The sequence below is a fragment of the Mastigoproctus giganteus genome, chromosome 8 (assembly GCF_048544385.1).
Source record: "Mastigoproctus giganteus isolate SK-2022 chromosome 8, ASM4854438v1, whole genome shotgun sequence".
Taxonomy (NCBI): Eukaryota; Metazoa; Arthropoda; class Arachnida; order Uropygi; family Thelyphonidae; genus Mastigoproctus; species Mastigoproctus giganteus.
The window spans coordinates 110,660,664-110,682,614 of record NC_143582.1 but is presented as its reverse complement, the minus strand read 5'-3'; the positions used below and the strand labels follow the sequence as shown (position 1 = coordinate 110,682,614).

Sequence of the window (21,951 nt, the reverse complement as noted above, 5' to 3'; positions counted from 1 at the left end):
TCTGTACTCGTTTTAGCAAAGAGAGAATGTTAAAGTTTGAAGATGGCACAAAGGCTGGTAGGGTTGCCAATAACAGTAATGACAGTATCCTGCTGCAACAGGATCTGGAAAAGTTGGGTAGATGAGCCGAGAAGTGGCAACTGAAGTTTAACATTGACAAATGCAAAGTACTGCATATGGGTAGCAGTAACTAAGAGAAATGTACCAACTATATGGAGTTACACTCAGGGTAGTGGAGAATGAAAGAGACCTTGGGGTAATTGTGCAGTCAGATATGAAGTTTTCTGAGCAGTGCAAACAGGTGGCCAGAGTAAGTCATGGAGTTTTGTCAATGATATACAAGAATTTTGCAAGTAGTGATAAGGAAGTGATTATCCCCTTGTATAAGGCAATGGTCAGGCCACACCTTGAGTACTGCATACAGGTCATGTCTGGGCATAATGGTAGAGACTTTCAAATTCAATTCTGACTTGCACAGCAGGGCTTGAAATCCATGATGGGCTGCTGCACTTCCAATAAAAGCAGTGTAAGAATCATCTTCACCTCTGCCTGCAGCTCTAGTTAATCTATTATTTGTTTATTCCTCCAAACTAGTCACACAGACCAGCTGGTCGAGATAATGAGGTTTTTCCAATTACTAATAACCTTGCATAGATTGTTCATTTACCTACCAGAATACAGGCCAATCCTTACCATACAGCCAACACGCTTGATCTTTTTCTCACAAACAACCTTTCTAAGAACACGGCTGAAGTGAGTGGTCCTTTAGGCACCTCAGATCACAACTTGGTGATTGTCTCTTCTCCAATGGAGCCATTATCTCACAGCTATTTCCAACCTTGTGTCGTTTGGCATTACAAGAATGCAAAATGAGATGACCTGCGAGATTTCTTTTCTTCTTTTCCTTGGTCGAATTACTGTTTCAAAACTTCTGATGTCAATGTTTGCTCAGATCGTGTCAGTGAAATTATTCTTATAGGAATGGAATCCTTTATTCCACATTCCACCTTAAAATCTCATCCTTTATCTAAACCTTGGTTTTCCAATAAATGTGCTAAGGCTGTTCAAGAGAAGAATGTTGCATGTCGTAATTAGCTTGTTTCCAAATCTTCAGTTTCATTTTCTGCCTACACCAGAGCTCGCAATAATTGTAAAGCAGTTATTAATCAGTCCAAACTAGATTTTGAACAGGCTAAGAGTAGAAAACTTGCTTTTTGTCCTAATGCTAGCCAAGCATTCTGGTCTCTTGCCAAAGCTACTGACTGCAATTTCTGCCCATCACTGCTCCCACCTCTGTCAAAACCAGATGGTTCAATTGTCACTTCAGCTAAGGATAATGCTGACCTGCTAGCATCCCATTTTTCTTCCAACTCATGTATTAATGGGGTCTTTTACCTTGGTAAAAGATGCCTCCATAGCCAGGTGGGCAGGAGCAGCAGTGCATAGCACATACTTCTTGATTAGACCGGGGTTCGAGCCCGTCACCACCAAATAAGGAGAATGCAGAAAGGTCAGGGAATGACCACCGCATAACACCGGAGCAATATGGCCTTAATTGCTAACGTGCCTAAAAAACCAAATAACAACAACCTAGGTAAAACACCTCACTATTCCCAGCATGCTCCATTCAATGCCTCCTGTGGTCTTCCGTCAAAAGGGTGTCAGAAGGATTTTGACGAATCTTGATGCTAAGAAAGCACCAGGTCCTGATGTCTCCACTATGTTCTCAAAACCTGCACTCCTGAACTTACTCCTGTTCTTTGCCACCTTTTTTTAAATTTGCTCATATCCAGCCAGTTCCTAAAAAGGGTGACAAATCCCTCCCATCCAATTATCATCCCACTGCAATTACTTCTACTCTTTCTAAAATAATGGAAAAATCAATTAACCACCAAATCATAAACTAGAAACCTTCAGTCTGATTAACAACCGTACCCGTTTATGAACAAATTCAATGAAAAGTTCGGTGTTGTTGTTGTTGTTATTTGGTTTTTAGGAGCATTAGTAACTAAGGCCATATTGCTCCAGGGATATGCGGTGGCCATTCCCTGACCTTTCTGCATTCTCCGTATTTGGTGGTGACGGGCTCGAACCCCGGTCTATTTGGTTTTTAGGAGCATTAGTAACTAAGGCCATATTGCTCCAGGGATATGCGGTGGCCATTCCCTGACCTTTCTGCATTCCCAGTATTTGGTGGTGACGGGCTCGAACCCCGGTCTAATCAAGAAGTATGTGCTATGCACTGCTGCTCCTGCCCACCTGGCTACGGAGGCACCAAAAGTTCGGTGAAACACAAGCAGTTGCTCTTGACATCTCAAAGGCTTTCGATCGTGTTTGGCATAAAGGTCTTCTAAACAAGCTTCCATCTTATGATTTTCCTACTGTTTTTTTTTTTTAAAAGGCTATCCAGTTTTCTCTCTGACCGCTCACTGAGGGTTATGGTAGATGGCTCTCTGTCTTCTAACTTTTCCATTAATGCTGGTGTCCCCCATGGTTCAGTCCTTCCTCCCACTCTTTTCCTGCTGTATATCAATGACTTTCTTTCATTGACCGGAAATCCTATCCATAGTTTTGCTGATGATAACACATTGCATTCCACTTTCCAGTTTGAGAATCCTTTCCCTGCTCAATCAGCTTCAACTTCTTGAATATCCGCTACCAATTCCTTAAATGCCGATTCCAGGAAATCCTCCAGTGGGGCAAAGACAACTTAGTTCATTTCAATGCTTCTAAAACTCAGTCCTGTCTTATATCTCGCAAAAAGGATTCTTCTGCTCCTATGCTTATCTTTGGTCAAATACTGTTCACTCTGTACAAATTGCAAATCCACCCTACCATGGAATATTGTTCTCACATCTGGGGTGGTGGCCCCAAAACCTCTCTCGGGCTTCTAGATTCAATTCATAAGAGGGAAATTAGGTTAATTAATGACATCTCTAACAGAGTCTCTCCACTCTGTCTCGTAGACATACTGTTTCTGCTGCATGCCTTTTCTGCAGATACTTCCATGAGCACTGTTCTTCTGAATTGGCTTTATCATTCCCGCTCTCTCCTTCAAAACAGTCCAAACCCATGCCGCCACCAGCCAACATCCATTTACTGTCCAACTTCAAACTCACAGAACTAACTTTTCATTTTCCACGTTAATTCATTCAACTGCCGTTATCTGGAACAACCTTCCTTCATACGTATTGCCTGAAAATTACAGTCGACAGAAGTTCAAGTCTAATGTCAACAAATATCTTCTTTCATCTTCTCAACCTCCAACCAATGCATGGTACTAAGTACTATAGGTTCTAATACTTCTCGTGTTTGGGGTTTTCATACAAAAAAAAAAAAAACCAAGCTAGCAGTTTTCTGACCAATCTATCACAACCTCGACAGCATCAGCAAACATTCTTGCACCCCTTCTATTTAAGTATGTTTCAGTCCTGTAAAACCAGTCTCTACTGTTAACAAGCACAGACCAGATTGAGAAAAATTCTACCCCATGAGCATTGCACATATTCTATCCAAGGCCAAACTGATTGACAAGACTCTCAAATATGTATATCCCTCCTAACACGTCTGGGCAGAATTGTAGAGACTTTCAAATTCAATCCGAGCATGCAACTTTTTCCCGACATTGCCCTGTACTTGTTAAGTACTACTGACCTATCCTCTGAAATTTCCTTGAAACTAAAGAGCACAGATTTTTTTGTTTTCTTATTGTTATCATTACAGCATTATTAGTGGCAAATGATGCAAGAAAGCAAGCTTATACAGCTTAAAAAAAACAAGAAAAAAAATATATATCACTTCTCATTTCACCTATTCATTCCCTCGAATAGTTTGTCTAGTTCTTCCTTGAATTTATTTAACCCAATGTCTCCCCCCACCAGTACCTATCTAATGGGTGCACCACCCGGTGAATTTAACTGACTGCCCGGCTTAACTTAAGCGATTCTCACAGTACCATATGGTACATTTTTTCTTCTTCTTTTTTTTTTGTTAGTTGTTGGCGCATCGGCTTCTGTGGCCATCTCAAAGATTTTGCATTTTACTCTGATCCAAGCCCGAGGCAGGATTCGACTGGCTAGCCCGGTCGGCCCATATGGTACTGCTCACTGATCTTGATCAATGCGACAGGAGCATATAATGTTAAATTATGCAATTCATTTTTGCTCTGGATCACTTAAGTCACATTTATAAACAGTGGCAGTTCGTGACTCTGATGTATGGGAGTGCTGCTTCTTAAAGTTACATTAAATTTTGTCTTATAACCAAGGCAATATTAAATTGCCTTGGTTATAAGACATGTAGCCATAGAAAGTTAAAAATACTACAAAACATTAACTGGACACTTACCATTAACAGACTTAAGTAACCTTGAAATTTTATTTAAAAATAAAATCCATTCTTCAGTTTTTATTTGTTGAAAATAGATTAACTTTTTCATTCAAGTTTGGTGCACTGTTGACCAAGCTTTTCTCTATAGAAAGCATTGCTTGAGCATTTAGCCTTTCCTGATTCATAGTGATTCTTAAATATGTTTTTATCCTTTTTAATGTTGAATAGCAGTGTTCAGGCTCTGAAGTGGTCATCGGAATGGTCAAAAGAATTTTTATAAGTTTTGTAAGTTCAAGAACTGTAAATTATTTTCTGAGATAAATTTCAGCAAGTCAATTAATTTGCAATAATTTCGTAGATCAAATTTTTTTTATTGGAAACCCACCGACCAGGCAATGACTCAACCACTGGAAGCAAAATGTGGAACTGTCTAACACAATTATTCTGCCTATGGATAAATTTCAAAGTTGAAAACAATTTTGTGTTTTTATGTTTGAAATGATTATTGGCAATAGTTGTTTTTCCATGAACCAAAGGCCTCAGGCTATGGTTGGGCCTGGATGGCCCACCTCTGTTTAATACTTGTATTAAATCAGTGTTTCCCAAACTGGTGTCAATGAAACAGCCCCTCTGGAACTGTTCAAATTATTCTTATAGCAAATTGATGATAAAGTTATTATTATATACTAAAGTAAAAATAAGAATAAAATTGAGTTGCTTTAAACTTCGAATTTTCTTTTCAGAAAACTATGTACACACACACACACACACACCCAGGGGGTTCCGCAAACTTTTTTGAATTTAAAGGGGTCAGTAAACTTTTTTGCTTTTTGAAAGGGTCCATAGATCTCAGAGTTTGGGAAACACTGTATTAAATAATGCAAATTATTTTATTTATTTTTTATTTATTCATTTATTATTATATATTTTTTTTTTGTTATTATTGGAAACAGGATGAGTATACTATAAGGGGGACACGTTAATAAAAATATTCATTGTTCTTCACAAAATTTCATATAACTACGTGACTGTATATTTAGATTTAAAAAGCTGGGGGTGTTGCAGTTCTGCAGTACCTACCAATGAGCCACCCCTGTTTATAAATAACAGAAAAATTTTTAAATATTGTGAAGTATTACACTTCTCCACCCTGCTACTTCATAATGCCACCCAGCTGGCAAAATGTTCTGGGGAGAACACTGTAACCTGTCAACTTCCACAACAACATATGAAAGTTTGTTCCAGCAGTCAACCACCCACTGGCTAAAGGCAAACTTCCACACATCTATTCTGTAACCATCCTTCCTCAATTTGATTTTGTGTCCCTTCATGTGTTTAGTCTGAGCAAGAAAAATAATCCCATCAGCCTTGATCTTGCTCAATCCATTCAAAGCCTAAAACACCATACAAGGTGCCTGGTCTCCGGATGTTGCAATTTATAGAACTGAGGCCTTTCTTGGTAAGAGCACCCTTTTGTTCCCTTAACCAATCTCGTTGCTCTTCTCTGTACTCGTTCCAGCAGCTCTACATCCTTCCTAAAATGGGGTCTCCAGACCTGTATGCAGTACTCAAGTGTGGCCTGAATATTGCCTTATATAATGGGATAATCCCCAACTTATCCCTGCTAGCAAAATTTGTGTATATCACTGACAAAACCTCATGAGCTGTCCTTGCAGCCTGTCTGCATTGCTCAGAAAACTTTGCTGTGCAATGGAAATTAACAGTCAAAATTTGTGAATTAACAAAAAGTACTGTGCTTTACAGTGAGGTGAGCAATGGTGCAAAAGAGCTGGAAATAAAAAGTGTGGGTTACAAAGTTTCCAACACAAATGCCAATCGATTAATATAGTTGGGAAAAAAAAAAAAAAAAAAAAATATATATATATATATATATACTTACTGTAGCCAAAAGACAGGTGTTTTCTCTCAAAGCTCCAACACAACCAGCAAAACCGATTATAAAAGTAATAGTACCAGCAATAACTAATGTGAAAGCAGGATCCAGTGTTATATTAGTCAGGCGACTCAAACTGCTGAAAATGTCTTTTTCTGTCCATGCCCACACGCCAACAACAAGGATACTTAGGCCAAGTAACTAAAATTATCAAAATTAAATAATTACTCATATGTTTCTTATCATAAAAAAGAAAAACACATTTTTCCCCCTCTACACTCTGATGATTATTTAGTATGATTTACATTCACGAATAAAGATATATGCTAATCTTATAAACACTTATCCAGTGATGTACACCACCGACTATTTATGAAGAAAGGAAAAATAAACACCTAGAAAGGAAAAGTTTTAGGTAATCCTATGTTAGCTACTCTTCAAAGTGGCATAAATACTCAGAAGAAATCTATTAGGCAGTTAATGTTTTTATCATAAATAAATTTTTGCCTTTTTTGTAGAATTGAAAACTGTCTTATATTATTATTTACACAATTCATCCTATTTCTCACTGAAATTTCTTATGTACTTTAATTGTCCTCTTTTCTCTCTCCATTTTATACACAGAAAAAAATATATATACCACACAGTGTGGTTTTCAGTAAGTATCTGGTAAATACTATATTTTATTGAACTATATATGTATATATATATTTTAATTATCTGATGCACACCCGTAGAGCTTTGGATTCCAATCCCAGTTTGCTATAAATACTAGTTATATGCGAAAAGTAAAAATTAACATTCAGTCTCAAATAATAATCACAAAAAGTTTATATTTGGCTATATTTAATATAAAATTAATTAAAATGAGTAAAAATATTATTGGGAAAACAGAAACGGTATGCATAAGCCATTCATGTTATTCAGCTACCTATCCTTCAAAAGCTCCTGATGAGAAGTGGAGAGATGGCCATTTAAATAATGGCTGAGACAGTATTTAAATTCTATACAGTGGGACCAACTGATGATGTTACCAACAGCAAATTCAAAATGGGAAGCATTCAAAGAACTTATCTTGGAAGCTACTAGGCTTTACATACCAACTAAGAAATACTGTTCAAGGTTTAGGCCTAAATGGATGTCAGATGAACTAATGAGACATATGGCAGAGAAGAAAAATGCATGGGATACATACAAATTAACACGTGACACAGAAGCCTATGATATATACAAGTTGATCTGTAACCAATTTACAAAGGAGGTTAGGCAGGCGAAGGCAGATTACGAGAAATCTTTGGCAAGGGATGCAAAGAAAAACAGCAAAGAGTTCTTTACTTATGTAAACTCTAGAAGGAAGGGGATGAATCAGATTGGTCCACTTGATATCGATGGGTCAACTGTTGATGATCCTGCTCAGGTAGCTAACAAACTGAATGAATATTTTGCATCGACATTCACACATGAGGAGTATTCACCGAGGGGAATGCAAGAGGTGTATTCAACTATGGCAGTAAGCTAGAGAATCTTGTAATAACTGAGAGTAAAGTGGAGGAGAAATTGTTGAAGATAAATACAAGAAAGGCACCTGGGGTGGATGGGATCTATACAGTTATATGTAAAGGAAACAGCAAAGGAAGTAAGCAAACCCTTAGCCATAATTATGAGAGCTTCCTTGGACTCAGGGGAAGTACCCATGGACTGGAGATGTGCAAATGTGACCCCAATTCACAAAGGAGGATCAAAGGGCAACACAAGTAATTATAGCCCTGTTAGTTTAACTTCTGTTCCTGGAAAATTAATGGAGGCACTGGTTAAAGAAGCACTACAGGATCATCTAGACAAGACTTCAGTTATAGCTCAGACACAGCATTGTTTTGTTAAGGGGAAGTCTTGCCTGACCAATTTGATTGGATACTATGATGCAGTCACAAAAGAACTGGATGCAGGGAATAACTCTGATATTATATACTTGGATCTTAGAAAGGCTTTTGATACTGTTGCACATGGAGGACTGCTGCACAAATTGGAGCAGTGTGGCATTGGAGGCAAATTGCTGCTATGGATAAAGGGGTGGTTGAGGGGGAGAAGACAGAGAGTGGTAATCAATGGGCACTGCTCATCGCGGACTGATGTTATTAGTGGGGTCCCTCAGGGTTCGGTATTGGGTCCATTTTTGTTTTCTGTATTTATAAATGATATTGATGATGGTATATCCAGCTTAATGTCTAAGTTTGCAGACGATACGAAGGTTGCAGGGTTGTCAAGGACACTACGCTACTGCAACAGGATCTGGAAAGGTTGAGCAGATGGGCTGAGAGGTGGCAAATGAAGTTTAACATTGACAAATGTAAAGTACTACATATAGGAAACAGGAACCCCAGAGCAACGTATCACCTCTGTGGTACTACACTGACAGTGGTAGAGAATGAAAGGGACCTGGGGGTGGTTGTGCAAGCAGATATGAAGTTTTCTCAGAAGTGCAGATGGGCTGCAAGAGTAGCTCATGGTGTATTGTTGATGATATATAGGAATTTTTCTAGCAGGAATAAGGAGGTGATTATTCCCTTGTATAAGGCAATGGTCAGGCCACACCTAGAGTACTGTATACAGGTCTGGAGGCCTCATTTCAAGAAAGATGTAGAGATGCTAGAACGAGTACAGAGAAGGGCAACAAGATTAGTGAATGGAACAAAGGGGTGCTCTTACGAAGAAAGGCTTAAGTTTTGCAAATTACAGTGTCTGGGGACTAGGCACTAGCGAAGTGATCTGATGGATGTGTATAAAGCCTTGAATGGTTTGAGCATGCTCAATGCTGATGGGATTCTTCCTCTTGCTCAGAATAATCACCTGAGAGGGCATAGATTCAAATTGAGAAAAGACAGATGTAGGATAGACGTGAGGAAATTTGCCTTTAGCCAGCGGGTGGTTGGTTGGTGGAATAGACTTCCATCCGTTGTCGTGGAAGTTGATAGCCTAAATAAGTTTAAGGCTCAGCTGGACAGGTATTTCGAACGAACAGAGGGGTGAAGTGGAAGTGGTTATTTTTTATTTATTTATTATTATTTTTTTTTTTTTTGGCTGATGCTGCATAAGCTTGCTTTCTTGCATCAAATGCCTCTACTCATGCTAATGCTAATAAATGAATTTTCTCTTTGTTCTACCTTAATTTCAATGTTTTCTGAATAGAACTGTGAAGAATCTATGCTCTATATTAAAATATATTTTTAATCAACTTTTTAAAACTAAAACTCACTTCAGACCAGTTGAAGGACGAATGCAAATTTAAAAACTTTTCCCTTCAACTTATACTTTGATTTGTGGGGAGTGTGCCACTAACAGCAGCACTCACTGCATGAAATGTATGCATAAACAATTTGTTTTTTCACACAGCAGTAAAACAAAATTACTACCAATAACTCTTCATTACACATCAGCATTAGTAGAGGCATATGATGCAAGAAAGCAAGCTTATACAGCATCAGCCAAAAAAAAAAAAAAAGTCACCCATCCATTAGCTCCAAATGTTTGTCTAATTCTGCCTAGAATTTATTTAAGCTGTCAACTTCTACAATGACAGATGAAAGTTTGTTCCAGCAAACAACCATCTGCTGGCTAATGCAAATTTCTGCACCTCAATTCTACAACTGTCTTTCCTCAATTTGAATTTATGTCCCCTCAGACGATTAATCTGGGAAAGAGGAAGATTCCCATCACCATTGAGCATACTAAAACCATTCAAGTCCTTATAAACCTCGATAAAACCAACTTGCAGGTGCCTAGTCTCCAGACACTGTAATATGCAAAACTTAAGCATTTCTTCGTAAGAGCAACCCTTTGTTCCATTCACTAATCTTGTTGCCATTCTTTGTACTCATCCCAGCAGCTCTAAATCCTTCCTAAAATGAGGCCTACAGGCCTTTGGAAACAGAGGATGAGTATACTTGGAGGACATGTTAATAAAAATATTCATTGTTCTTCACAAAATTTCATATAACTACATGACTGTATATTTAGATTTAAAAAGCTGGGGTGTTGCAGTTCCACAGTACCTACAAATGAGCTGCCCCTGCGGCCTGACCAATACCTTTTACAAGAGGAAAATCACCTCCTCATCCCTGCTAGAAAAATTCATGTATATCATTGAAAGACACCATGAGCTACTCTGCAGACCATCTGCACTGCCTCAGAAAACTTCATATCTGACTGCACAATAACCTCTAGTTCCTTTTCATTCTCTACCACTGTCAGTGTAGTATCACACAGTTGATATGTTACTCTGAGGTTACTGCTATCCATATGCAGTACTTTACATTTGTCAATGTTAAATTCAGTTGCCACCTCTCAGCCCATCTGCTCAACTTTTCTAGATTCTGTTGCAGTAGCGTACTGTCATTAGTGCCATTAGCAACCCTGCCAACCTTCATATCATCTGCAAACTTATACATTAAGTCTGATATACCTTCATCAATATCATTAATAAATACAGAAAACAATAATGGACCCAACACTGAACCCTGGGTGACTCCACTAATAACATTAGACCACGGAGAGCAGTGTCCATTGATTACCACTCTGTCTTCTCCCACTCAATCATCCCTTTATCCATAGCAGCAATTTGCCCCCAATGCCATACTGCTCCAATTTGTACAGCAGTCTTCATGTGCAACAGTATCAAAAGCTTTCCATAATCCAAGTACATGACACCAAAACTATTCTTTGCATCCAGTTCCTTTGTGACCACATCATAGTATCCAATCAAATTGGTCAGTTATTTGGTTTTTAGGAGCATTAGCAACTAAGGCCATATTGCTCCGGGATATGTGGTGGTCATTTTCTGACCTTTCCGCATCCTCCGTATTTGGTGGTAACGGGCTCGAACCCCGGTCTAATCAAGAAGCGTGTGCTATGCACTGCTGCTCCTGCCCACGTGGCTACGGAGGCGGCTGGTATCACACATCTAAGCACACAATTAGGCAGTTACAAGGTTCACGTTTGAAACTAGCAAATATTTTGACCATTTTATAATATCAATAACGAATAATTACTAATTTGTGGAATAAAAAACTTGTCTGCTGACAGGTGTAAAGGGAGTTTTAATTTTCAAAAATTAATTGAGAATGTTTGTTTTTAATAGAGAACATGGTTTTTCACATATGTGTTCAGAAAAGATTGAGAATTGAGTTGTCATAAAAAAAAAAAAAAAATGAACAAATTTGTATTATATTATTTTTTGCTGATTTTTCAAATTTTCATCTGCACAGAGAAATCTAAATTCCAGCAATTTCTGACAATTAAGTATTTGGAGGAGAGACAGGAGTGTTGCATAACCCCATAAAAGAAGACATCCTCAAACAGCAGATCAGGCAAAAATGCATTAAACAGTTTGGATGAAAACACCAAATTGCAATGAGAAGCCATTCAAATTACCTAAAATTACTCCAATCTTCAGTAAGAAACTTAAAAGAAACAGGATACAAGGTTTATATTTCAAAATTAAGTCATGCACTTAATGAAGATAAACCAAACAAAGAGAATTTCTCCATATATAAAATTAATGAATATCCAAGGAAATTGTCTACTATGTCACTAAAGAACCGTAATCCAACCTTTCAAAGAAATACTCATTCTCCACTTGCTGTATGGGCAGGAATTTTCTCTTAAAGGTGGAATTATTGAGCCTTTCTTTTTTGTTTTCCTAATGCAAATGTTACTTCATACAGGTATTGTATCAACATTACAATATTTTGCTTATCCTAAAATTGAATTAAAATACCAGTTTTTTAAGGAAATTCTTTGATCAAATTCAAAAATGCTAGATTCGGTAGAGTAAGGTTGTCGAGTAATCCTCTATTTACCATGCAAGATACTTTACACGAGTTCATCAGTAAACGATATTGACAATTTACCATTCTAACGGTAAATTGTCAAAGTTACAAACAAACTGATGCAGTCAACAATCCAATTTACTTCTACGTTCTGAAATGTTGCTAAATAACAAAGAAGAAGTGAGCATACCTAACTTCAATTGTGTCGTTCAATTAGCATTAGCATTAGTAGAGGCATTTGATGCAAGAAAGCAAGCTTATGCAGCATCACCCAAAAAAAAAAAAAACCACTTCCACTTCACCCCTCTGTTCGTTCGAAATACCTGCCCAGCTGAGCCTTAAACTTCTTTAGGCTATCAACTTCCACGACAAGGGATGGAAGTCTGTTCCACCAGCCAACCACCCGCTGGCTAAAGGCAAATTTCCGCACGTCTATCCTACATCTGTCTTTCCTCAATCTCAGGTGATTATTCTGAGCAAGAGGAAGTATCCCATCAGCATTGAGCATGCTCAAACCATTCAAGGCTTTATACACCTCTATCAGATCACCTCGCTGGTGCCTAGTCTCCAGACACTGTAATTTGTAAAACTTAAGCCGTTCTTCGTAAGAGCACCCCTTTGTTCCATTCAATAATCTTGCTGCCCTTCTCTGTACTTGTTCCAGCAGCTCTACGTCCTTCTTGAAATGAGGCCTCCAGACCTGTATACAGTACTCTAGGTGTGGCCTGACCATTGCCTTATACAAGGGAATAATCACCTCCTTATTCCTGCTAGAAAAATTACTATATATCATTGACAATACACCATGAGCTACTCTTGCAGCCCATCTGCCCTGCTCAGAGAATTTCATATCTGCCTGCACAACCACCCCAGGTCCCTTTCATTCTCTACCACTGTCAGTGTAGTACCACAGAGTTGATACATTGCTCTGGGGTTCCTGTTTCCCATATGGAGTACTTTACATTTGTCAATGTTAAACTTCATTTGCCATCTCTCGACCCAGCTGCTCAACCTTTCCAGATCCTGTTGCAGCAGCATAGTGTCAGTAGTGTCCTTGACAACCCTGCCAACCTTCATATCATCTGCAAACTTGGACATTAAGCTTGATATACCATCATCAATATCATTTATAAATACAGAAAACAATAATGGACCCAACACTGAACCCTGAGAGACTCCACTAACATTAGTCCATGATGAACAGTGTCCATTGATTACCACTCTCTGTCTTCTCCCCTTTATCCATAGCAGCAATTTGCCTCCAATGCCACACTGCTCCAATTTGTGCAGCAGTCTTCCACGCGCAACAGTATCAAAAGCCTTTCTAAGATCCAAGTATATAATATCAAAGTTATTCCCTGCATCCAGTTCTTTTCTGACTGCATCATAGTATCCAATCAAATTGGTCAGGCAAGACTTCCCCTTAACAAAACCGCGCTGTGTCCGAGCTATAACTGAAGTCTTGTCTAGATGATCCTGCAGTGCTTCTTTAACCAGTGCCTCCATTAATTTTCCTGGAACAGAAGTTAAACTCACAGGTCTATAATTACTTGTGTCAGCCTTTGATTCTCCTTTGTGAATTGGGGTCACATTTGCACATCTCCAGTCTGTGGGTACCTCCCCTGAGTCCAAGGAAGCTCTCATAATTATGGCTAAGGGTTTGCTTACTTCCTTTGCTGCCTCCTTTAATATAACTGGATAGATCCCATCCACCCCAGGTGCCTGTCTTGTGTTTATCTTCAACAATTTCTCCTCCACTTTACTCTCAGTTATTACAAGATTCTCTAGCTTACTGCCATAGTTGAATACACCTCTTGCCTTCCCCTCGCTGATTTACTCCTTATGTGTGAATGTCGATGCAAAATATTCATTTAGTTTGTTAGCTACCTGAGCAGGATCATCAACAGTTGATCCATCGATATCAAGTGGACCAATCTGATTCATCCCCTTCCTTCTAGAGTTTACATAAGTAAAGAACTCTTTGCTGTTTTTCTTTGTATCCCTTGCCAAAGATTTCTTGTAATCTGCCTTCGCCTGCCTAACCTCCTTTGTAACTTGGTTACAGATCAACTTGTATCTATCATAGGCTTCTGTGTCACGTATTAATTTGTATGTATCCCATGCATTTTTCTTCTCTGCCATATGTCTCATTAGTTCATCTGACATCCATTTAGGCTTAAACCTTGAACAGTATTTCTTAGTTGGTATGTAAAGCCTAGTAGCTTCCAAGATAAGTTCTTTGAATGCTTCCCATTTTGAATTTGCTGTTGGTAACATCATGAGTTAGTCCCACTGTATAGAATTTAAATACTGTCTCAGTCCATCGTAGTCGCCTTTACGAAAACAATAACCCTTCCCTTTACCCCTAATGGTAGTTACCTCTTTGAGTAAATCCCACTTCAGCACACTGTGATCACTGCCACCTAGTGGTTCATTTATCTGCAGATTCTTAATGCATGAAGAATCACTACTGATAATCAAATCAAGAGTATTACTCCCTCTAGTTGCCTCCCAAACATGCTGATGTAGAAAACAATCATCCAATAAATCCACAAAAGCCTTGCTAGTGTGTGAGTGACCAGCCCCCAAATTCCAGTCAATATCTGGGAAATTAAAATCCCCCATTATAAGACTCTCTGATTTACTGGCCCACTCTATTTCCCTGTACAGTTTCTTGTTATACTCATCAGAGTCATTAGGCCTATAGCACACTCCTACTCTCAATTTTGATCTCCCAATGCTTATGTCACACCAAACTGACTCGACACTGCACTGTCTGGCGATGTCCACTGGCTTCACTTCCTTGGATTTTATGTGTTTCTTAACTAATAGCATAACCCCTCCTCCCTTCCTATCCTGTCTATCCTTTCTGTAGACGTTGTACTCCCCAAATTCCAGTTCGGCATTCCTTATATCTGGATGACACCACGTCTCTGATATCCCAACAATATCTGCCGTTGATGTTTTGAGCAATGCCTCAAATTCATTTACCAAACTCCTAGCACTGGTGTACACGCAAGTATACATGCACCTGTTTCTATTCTTAGCTACCCTAACACAACTCATGTGTTTACTTGTACCGCAATGACTCCCAGCAGTCTCTGAAATATCCTGCATCTTGTTTTTCAGGATTCTGCTCATTCCAATAGAAGCAGTGCAAGAATCTCTTTCACCTCTGCCAGTGGCTACTGTTAATCTATTAGTCTTTGTCTCCCCCCAAGCTAGCAGTTTTCCGACCCACCTAACACTGCCTCGATAGCATCAGCAAATATTCTTGCACCCTTTCTATTTAAGTGTATCCCATCCCTGTAGAAGCACTCTCCTGTTAACAAGTACAGTCCAGGCTGAAAAAAATTCTATCCCTTGAGCCTTGCACAATCTTTCCAGGGCCGAATTGATCGACAAGGCTCTCATCATATACTCCCTCTTATCATGTCTGGGCAGAATTGCAGACACTTTCAAATTTAACCCTAATTCACAGATTTTTTTCAACAGTGACCTGTACTTGTTAAGTAATTCTGCCGGTCTCCTACTACAATTCAAACGAGAAGATCAACAAGTTGGTGGGGTAGCAGTTTATCATAAGAGAGAAAATCAGGGGAGGTCCCCATGGACTGGAGATGGTCAAATGTGTCCCCAAATCACAAAGAGGGTTCAAAGGGTGACACAAATAATTATAGACCTGTTAGTTTAACTTCTGTTCCGGGGAAAATAATGGAGTCACTGGATTTTTTTTTTTTTTTGGTAGTTGTTGGCGCATCGGCTTCTGTGGCCATAATGCACCTCCCAAGGTTTTTGCAGTACTTTGATCCAAGCCCGAGGCGGGATTCGAACCTGCGACCTTTGGGTTGCCAGGCAGGTACTTTACCCACCCGGCTAGCCCGGTCGGTTAAAGAAGTGATACAGGATCACCTAGACAAGACAGCAGTAATAGCTCAGACACAGCATGGATTTGTTAAGGGGAAGTCTTGTCAGACCAATTTGATTGGATACTACGATATGGTCACAAAGGAACTGGATGCAAAAAATAATTTTGATATGATATACTTAGATTTCAGGAAAGTTTTTGATACTGTTGCACATGGAAGACTGCTGTACAAATTGGAGCGGCACGGCATTAAGGGCAAGTTACTGCAATGAATAAAGGGATAGTTGAGTGGGAGACGGCAGAGAGTGGTAATAAATGGACACTGCTCTACGTGGACTAAAGTTGTTAGCGGTGTCCCCCAGGGTTTGGTGCTGGGCCCATTTTGGTTTTGTGTGATGTCAATGATATCGATGAAGGTATATCAAGCTTAATGTCCAAGTTTACTGATGATACAAAGATTGGCAGGGTTGCAAATGACAGTAAAGACAGTATGCTACTGCAACAGGATCTAGAAAAGTTAGGCAAATGGGCTGAGAAGTGACAACTGAAGTTTAACATTGGCAAATGCAAAGTACAATGTATGGATAGCAGTAACCCAAGAGAAATGTACCAACTGTGTAGTACTACACTCGGGGAGGTGGGGAATGAAAAAGACCTGATAGTAATGTGCAGTCAGATATGAAGTTCCGTGAGCAGTGCAGACGGGCTGCCAGAGCAGGTCATGGAGTGTTGTCAATGATATATATATATATATATATATATATATAGGAATTTTCCTAGCAGAGACAAGGAGGTGATTATCCCTTTGTATAATGGTCAGGCCACACCTTGAATACTGTATACAGGTCTGGAAGCCTCATTTTAGGAAGGATGTAGAGTTGCTAGAACGAGTACGGAGAAGGACAACAAGATTGGTGAGAGGAACAAAGGGGTGCACTTAAGAAGAAGTTGTGGCATCTGGAGACTAGGCACCTGGGAGGTGATCTGGTCGAAGTGTATAAGGCCTTGAATGGTTTGAGCAGGCTGAATGCTGATGGGAATACTTCTGCTTGCTCAGATTAAGAACCTGAGGGGGGGGGCATAGATTCAAATTGAGGAAAGACAGTTGTAGAGTAAATGTGCAGAAGTTTGCCTTTAGCCAGTGGGTAGTTGATTGCTAGAACAGAATTCCATCTGTTGTTGTAGAAGTTGATAGCTTAAATAAATTTAAGGTTGAACTAGACAAATATTTGATGTGACCGGATGGGTAAAATGGGAAGATTTTTTTTTTTTTTTTTTTTGGTTGATGCTGCATAAGCTTGCTTTCTTGCATCATATGCCTCAACTAATGCTAATGTTGTTACTTCTCATATGGAAATGATTTAAGAAAAAACTCTTGGCAAATCCACGCGTGTTAAACCTGTTGGAGACATTTGTGCAGCTTCTTCCTGATGGTCAAATGATATTGTAGGTAGTCATTTACATTTCACCTAACCAAAAGATCGAACACAAACAAAAGATCGAATTCGTCCATTTCATTTTACTTCCTTACATGATTGGAGCTACACTGCTACAATTTTCTCGCAAGAAATGTGACTGAATACCAATGATACTTAGTGGAGATTTCAACGTTAATTTTGCAGATACTCAATCCAAACCTTTGACTGATTTCTTGGAAAAGAAATTTGGACTAATGTTAAATACTTCTAGATCTGTATGAGACTACTAATCATGGAACTATAATTAATGCTGTGTTTCAAAGACATTTACACTCTTTACAATCTCAAATGTATGTATCATATTTTAGCTATCACAAACCCATTGTAATTAAATTACCTATTGAATATGTATTGCAACTTCAAATTCATGAAACTTGCTGATGCTGTATAAGCTTGCTTTTCTTGAAACCTGTGACTCATGGGATCTATCAAGTAATATTATAAGTAGTATCAAAACGGGTAAGCAAAACCTTAGCCATAATTATGAAAATGTTTGGATTCAGGGGAGGTTACTATAATTAATAATTATAGACCTGAAAGCATGTCGTCTTTTCCAGGAAAAATAATGGAGTCAGTGGTTTCTTGAGATGGGGGGGGGGATCATGTCTAATCTGATTAGCTATGACAGTAACAAAGGAACTGGATTTAAACTATAATTTTTGCATCATATATTTAGATAAAGTTTTGGCACTGACCACAAGTTAGTCTGCTGTTCAAATTGGTACAGGGTGGCATTGGGAGCAAGCCACTGCTGTGAATAAAGTGATGGTTGAGTGGCAAAAGCAGTGGTCATAAAAGGCCACTGCTCTTCTGGTACTAATGTTATTAGTGGAGTCCCTCAGGCTTAAGTACTTTGATGTACTGTTTACAATATTTATTAGCAATAATGACGAAGGCATATCAAGCTTATCATCTAACTTTGGAGATGACACAAATGTTGGCATGGTGGTTAATGAGAGGCATCAAGGCATACAACTGCAACAAGACCTAAAAAAAAAAAAAAAAAAAAAAATCAGGCAGATGGGCTGAGAAGTGATAATTGAAGTTAAACATTGGTAAATGCAATGGGCAGCAGTAATCCTAGAATAACACAACAATTAGGTGGTACTATGGGATAACTGAACAGACCTAGGGGTAACTGTACAATCTGATATGAAGTTCTTTGAGCAGTGCAGATAGAGCTGCTAGAACAGTTCATAGGGATCTGTCAATGATATACAGAAACTTTACCAGCAGAGACAAGCAAGTGATTATCACACTGCATTGATCAGACCAATCTTGAGTACTGCATACAGGTCTAGAAGCCTCATTTTAGGAAATTAGGTAAATTTCTTGCCACAGGTACAGAGAACTTGATTAGTCAAAGAACATAGAGGGTACCCTTACCAGAAAAGACTTCAGTTCTGAAAGCTGCACTTGGAAACTAGGCAGTTGCAAGGAGACCTGATTGAAGTATTTAATGCTTTAAATGGAATGACAACCTTAACAATAATAGTATTCTCTCTCTCTCTCTCTCTCTCTCTCTCTCTCTCTCTCTCTCTCTCTCTCTCTCTCTCTAATATGGCCTTAGTTGCTAATGCTCCTAAAAATCAAACAACAACAACCCTCTCTCTATAAAATAGCACACAAAGGGACATAAATTGAAAAAGATGGCTGGAGGTGTGCAAAAATTATGGAAAATAAATGTGTGAAAAGTTGCTTTCAGCCAGAGAGTAATTAATTATTGGAACAAATTATCCTCTGATGTTGTAAAATTAGCTATTCTGAATAAATTTAAGAAATAATTTGTCATATTATTAGAGAGGATGGCCAGATAAGGTAGTGATTTTTCTTTTTTAGCTGATTCTGTAAAAAATTGCTTCCTTGCATCATCTGCCTCTATACTACTTCTAGTAGTAACAGTAATAATAACAATTTGTATACATTGGAATCAAACATATGCTGATTAAATTATGTTGCTAACCTGAGGAACTTTATAAACATTTTTCATTTGGAGCTGTAGTTGCAAACTAGCCTGTAAACAAAACTTATGAAGATAAAACTGAAATATCTGAGTATAGAAGACATGATTTAAATGACTCTAACAGTAGGCTAATCTCATAGTTATAAGATATAAATGTAGATTATGGCAATAATATACATGTCATTCAAACTTAAATGTCCCCAAGAAAACGTATGTTAAACGTTGAGGAAAAGCATGCAAATGTGGGTTAACTGTATGTGACATCTAGTCCCCAACATAGAAAGGATCCAATAAAAACATTTGCCAGAAAAACATTTGCTATATGGTTATAATATAGCTATAACAAAAGAAAAGAGTGATGCCAAAAAACAACTATGCACCCAGGTTACAAGTTGCCTTTCCACAGTCCTTCGGGGGGGAGGGGGTCTTTGGTTAAACAAATGAGAAACACTGCACTTTTAAGGATATTTATTTATATTTTGGATGATTAAAACAAAAGGTTATTGTTGTCAAGTGGGCTAATCACAACCTGCATCATCAATGGTATTACAACCATTGATGATGCAGGTTGAAAGGAGGAGCGGCGGGGGATTTGAGTCAGGGTCTCTAGTTAATAACTCACATTATCTCAAATGAATCTATAAATTGCTGAACTACTGATTGTATGCAGTCAGTAGAGAAATGGTTGAAAATACATTCAAGTTCTCACCTATTCTCGATTTTTATAAGCAATCAAAAGTAAATCTGTAAGTACAACTTCAAAGATACATTTTAGATATGAAATTTTTAAAAATCATTCCCCTCCCCAAATCCACACACACAAAAAAAAAAAAGATTTCTGTATAGCAATCAATACATTAATCGGGTGAAATATGTATATGGGAATATTGAACACTTACCCAAAATATAACATTAAAACCAAAAATCAAATATTTTAAACAACAACTAATTTCACTCTTATCACGCCTGTGCTTCCTCGCAGGCATTACTTTTTATTTTCAGTCATAACATGGGATTATTACAGCAGACGCCGTGGGTTAATTATAAACAGAAAGCGAACTCACCCATTCCACAGAGTAGTTCACAAATAATATTTGTCAGACAGACAGTGCTGCCAAGTGGAAAAACATTTAATGAGCATCTGAAAAACGATTATAAAAGTATATAAACGTGCAGAGCAAAAGGATCATTTTGGTACGTAGCTAAAGCACAAAATAATTTTGATATTAATGCATCAAACATATGGTGAAGGAAATCTCCATGAGTTACCTCAGTCCTACACCATGAAGAAAGGGCACTACTGCTTACAAACACGCAAATTGCTATTTATTGGAAATTGATATGCATCTCGCATATCATTACCCATACAATCCTTTCAGAAATTATTTTGTTTACCTTGGCGGATAACCATGTACCAGAGTTCTTGACATCTGAATATGGTTTTCACAGATAGTTTAAAGCAATTTAGGGATAACCAATATCCTTTAAGAGCCGCATTTTTCTTCATGGGTAGCACAGAGGTCAGTGGAGAGCCCGAAGAATTTCCAAGGATAGGGTTAAAGTAGTGTTCAAAGAATCTTTAAGTTTTAATCACCAATGCAAGGAAAAAAAAACACAATATTTTTATCACAAGAGAAGGGCTGTAGCTCCGTTAGCCCCTACCTAGGACCGCTATTGACATTGGTTAAAATCACCGTCTTCCATACAGAGTAGAAATGACGCGGGATTGAATTCTGTCAATGACGCTAGGAACTTTAATGGGATTTTTTCACTCCGCGGCGGATTAGTTAGTTAGTCGATCTTGTCGGATGATAATATCAATGTTCCCTCCCGGGCAACCAGGGTTTTTCATCCAACATGACAGACGAACCGATCACAGAACATACGCGAACACCTCATTTTACCATGGCCTTTTTTTTTTTTTTTTTTTCAGATACATGACTCTAAAGTCCAACATGGTTGGTTGGTTAGTTGTTATTGAAGGGTTTCAGCGGCATCAGTAACACAAGCCATATTGCATCGCGTTTAATGTCTGTAAATTGTGTATGTGTTTCATGGATAAAAACCCCAAATTATTATTATTATTATTATTAAGAAATTAATTGTACACGAAACTAAGACAGGAGATCAAAGAGATGTGGCATGTGCAACAAGTAACAACCATCCCGATCATCGTGTCAACCACAGGTATGTTGCCAAAGACCCTACATAACAGCCCAGCAGCAATAGGTCTCCCAGCGAACACCTACAAGGAACTCCAGAAAGTCGCAATCCTGAACAATAAGAAAATTTTTGATAATCAATGATAATGTAGATTAGAATTGCTGTACAGATAAATTACTATCTCTGTTTGCAGTGTGGAATGTACTATGTGTTGTGATTTCATTATCTTTTCTGTTAGATAACAAATTTGTATGGAAAAACTGTTGTATGTGAAGAACTTGTCACATATAACTTGTCAAGAATTTTACTTTTGGTAACAAGTTCATTTATTGTAAAGAAATTCTTTTGATGAAAATAAATTGTATTGTATTATTATTATTATTATTATTATTATTATTATTATTATTATTATTATTATTATTATTATTTCT

General features: G+C 38.2%; 1 protein-coding gene across 2 annotated transcripts in view; it reads right to left on the bottom strand.

Moving 5' to 3' along the window:
* The window catches only part of LOC150081769 (tetraspanin-5-like), a 226,413-nt gene extending 205,998 nt beyond the window's left edge, over positions 1-20,415 (bottom strand). For both annotated transcript variants that reach the window (XM_090379628.1, XM_090379629.1), the window contains exons 1-2: positions 20,257-20,415; positions 6,230-6,424 (exon numbers count right to left, since the gene is read on the bottom strand). In XM_090379628.1, coding sequence (XP_090235754.1) covers positions 6,230-6,424; positions 20,257-20,343 — 282 coding nt within the window. In that variant the 5' untranslated portion in view covers positions 20,344-20,415. The remainder of the gene's footprint in view (positions 1-6,229; positions 6,425-20,256) is intronic.
* Positions 20,416-21,951: the final 1,536 nt, after the last annotated feature.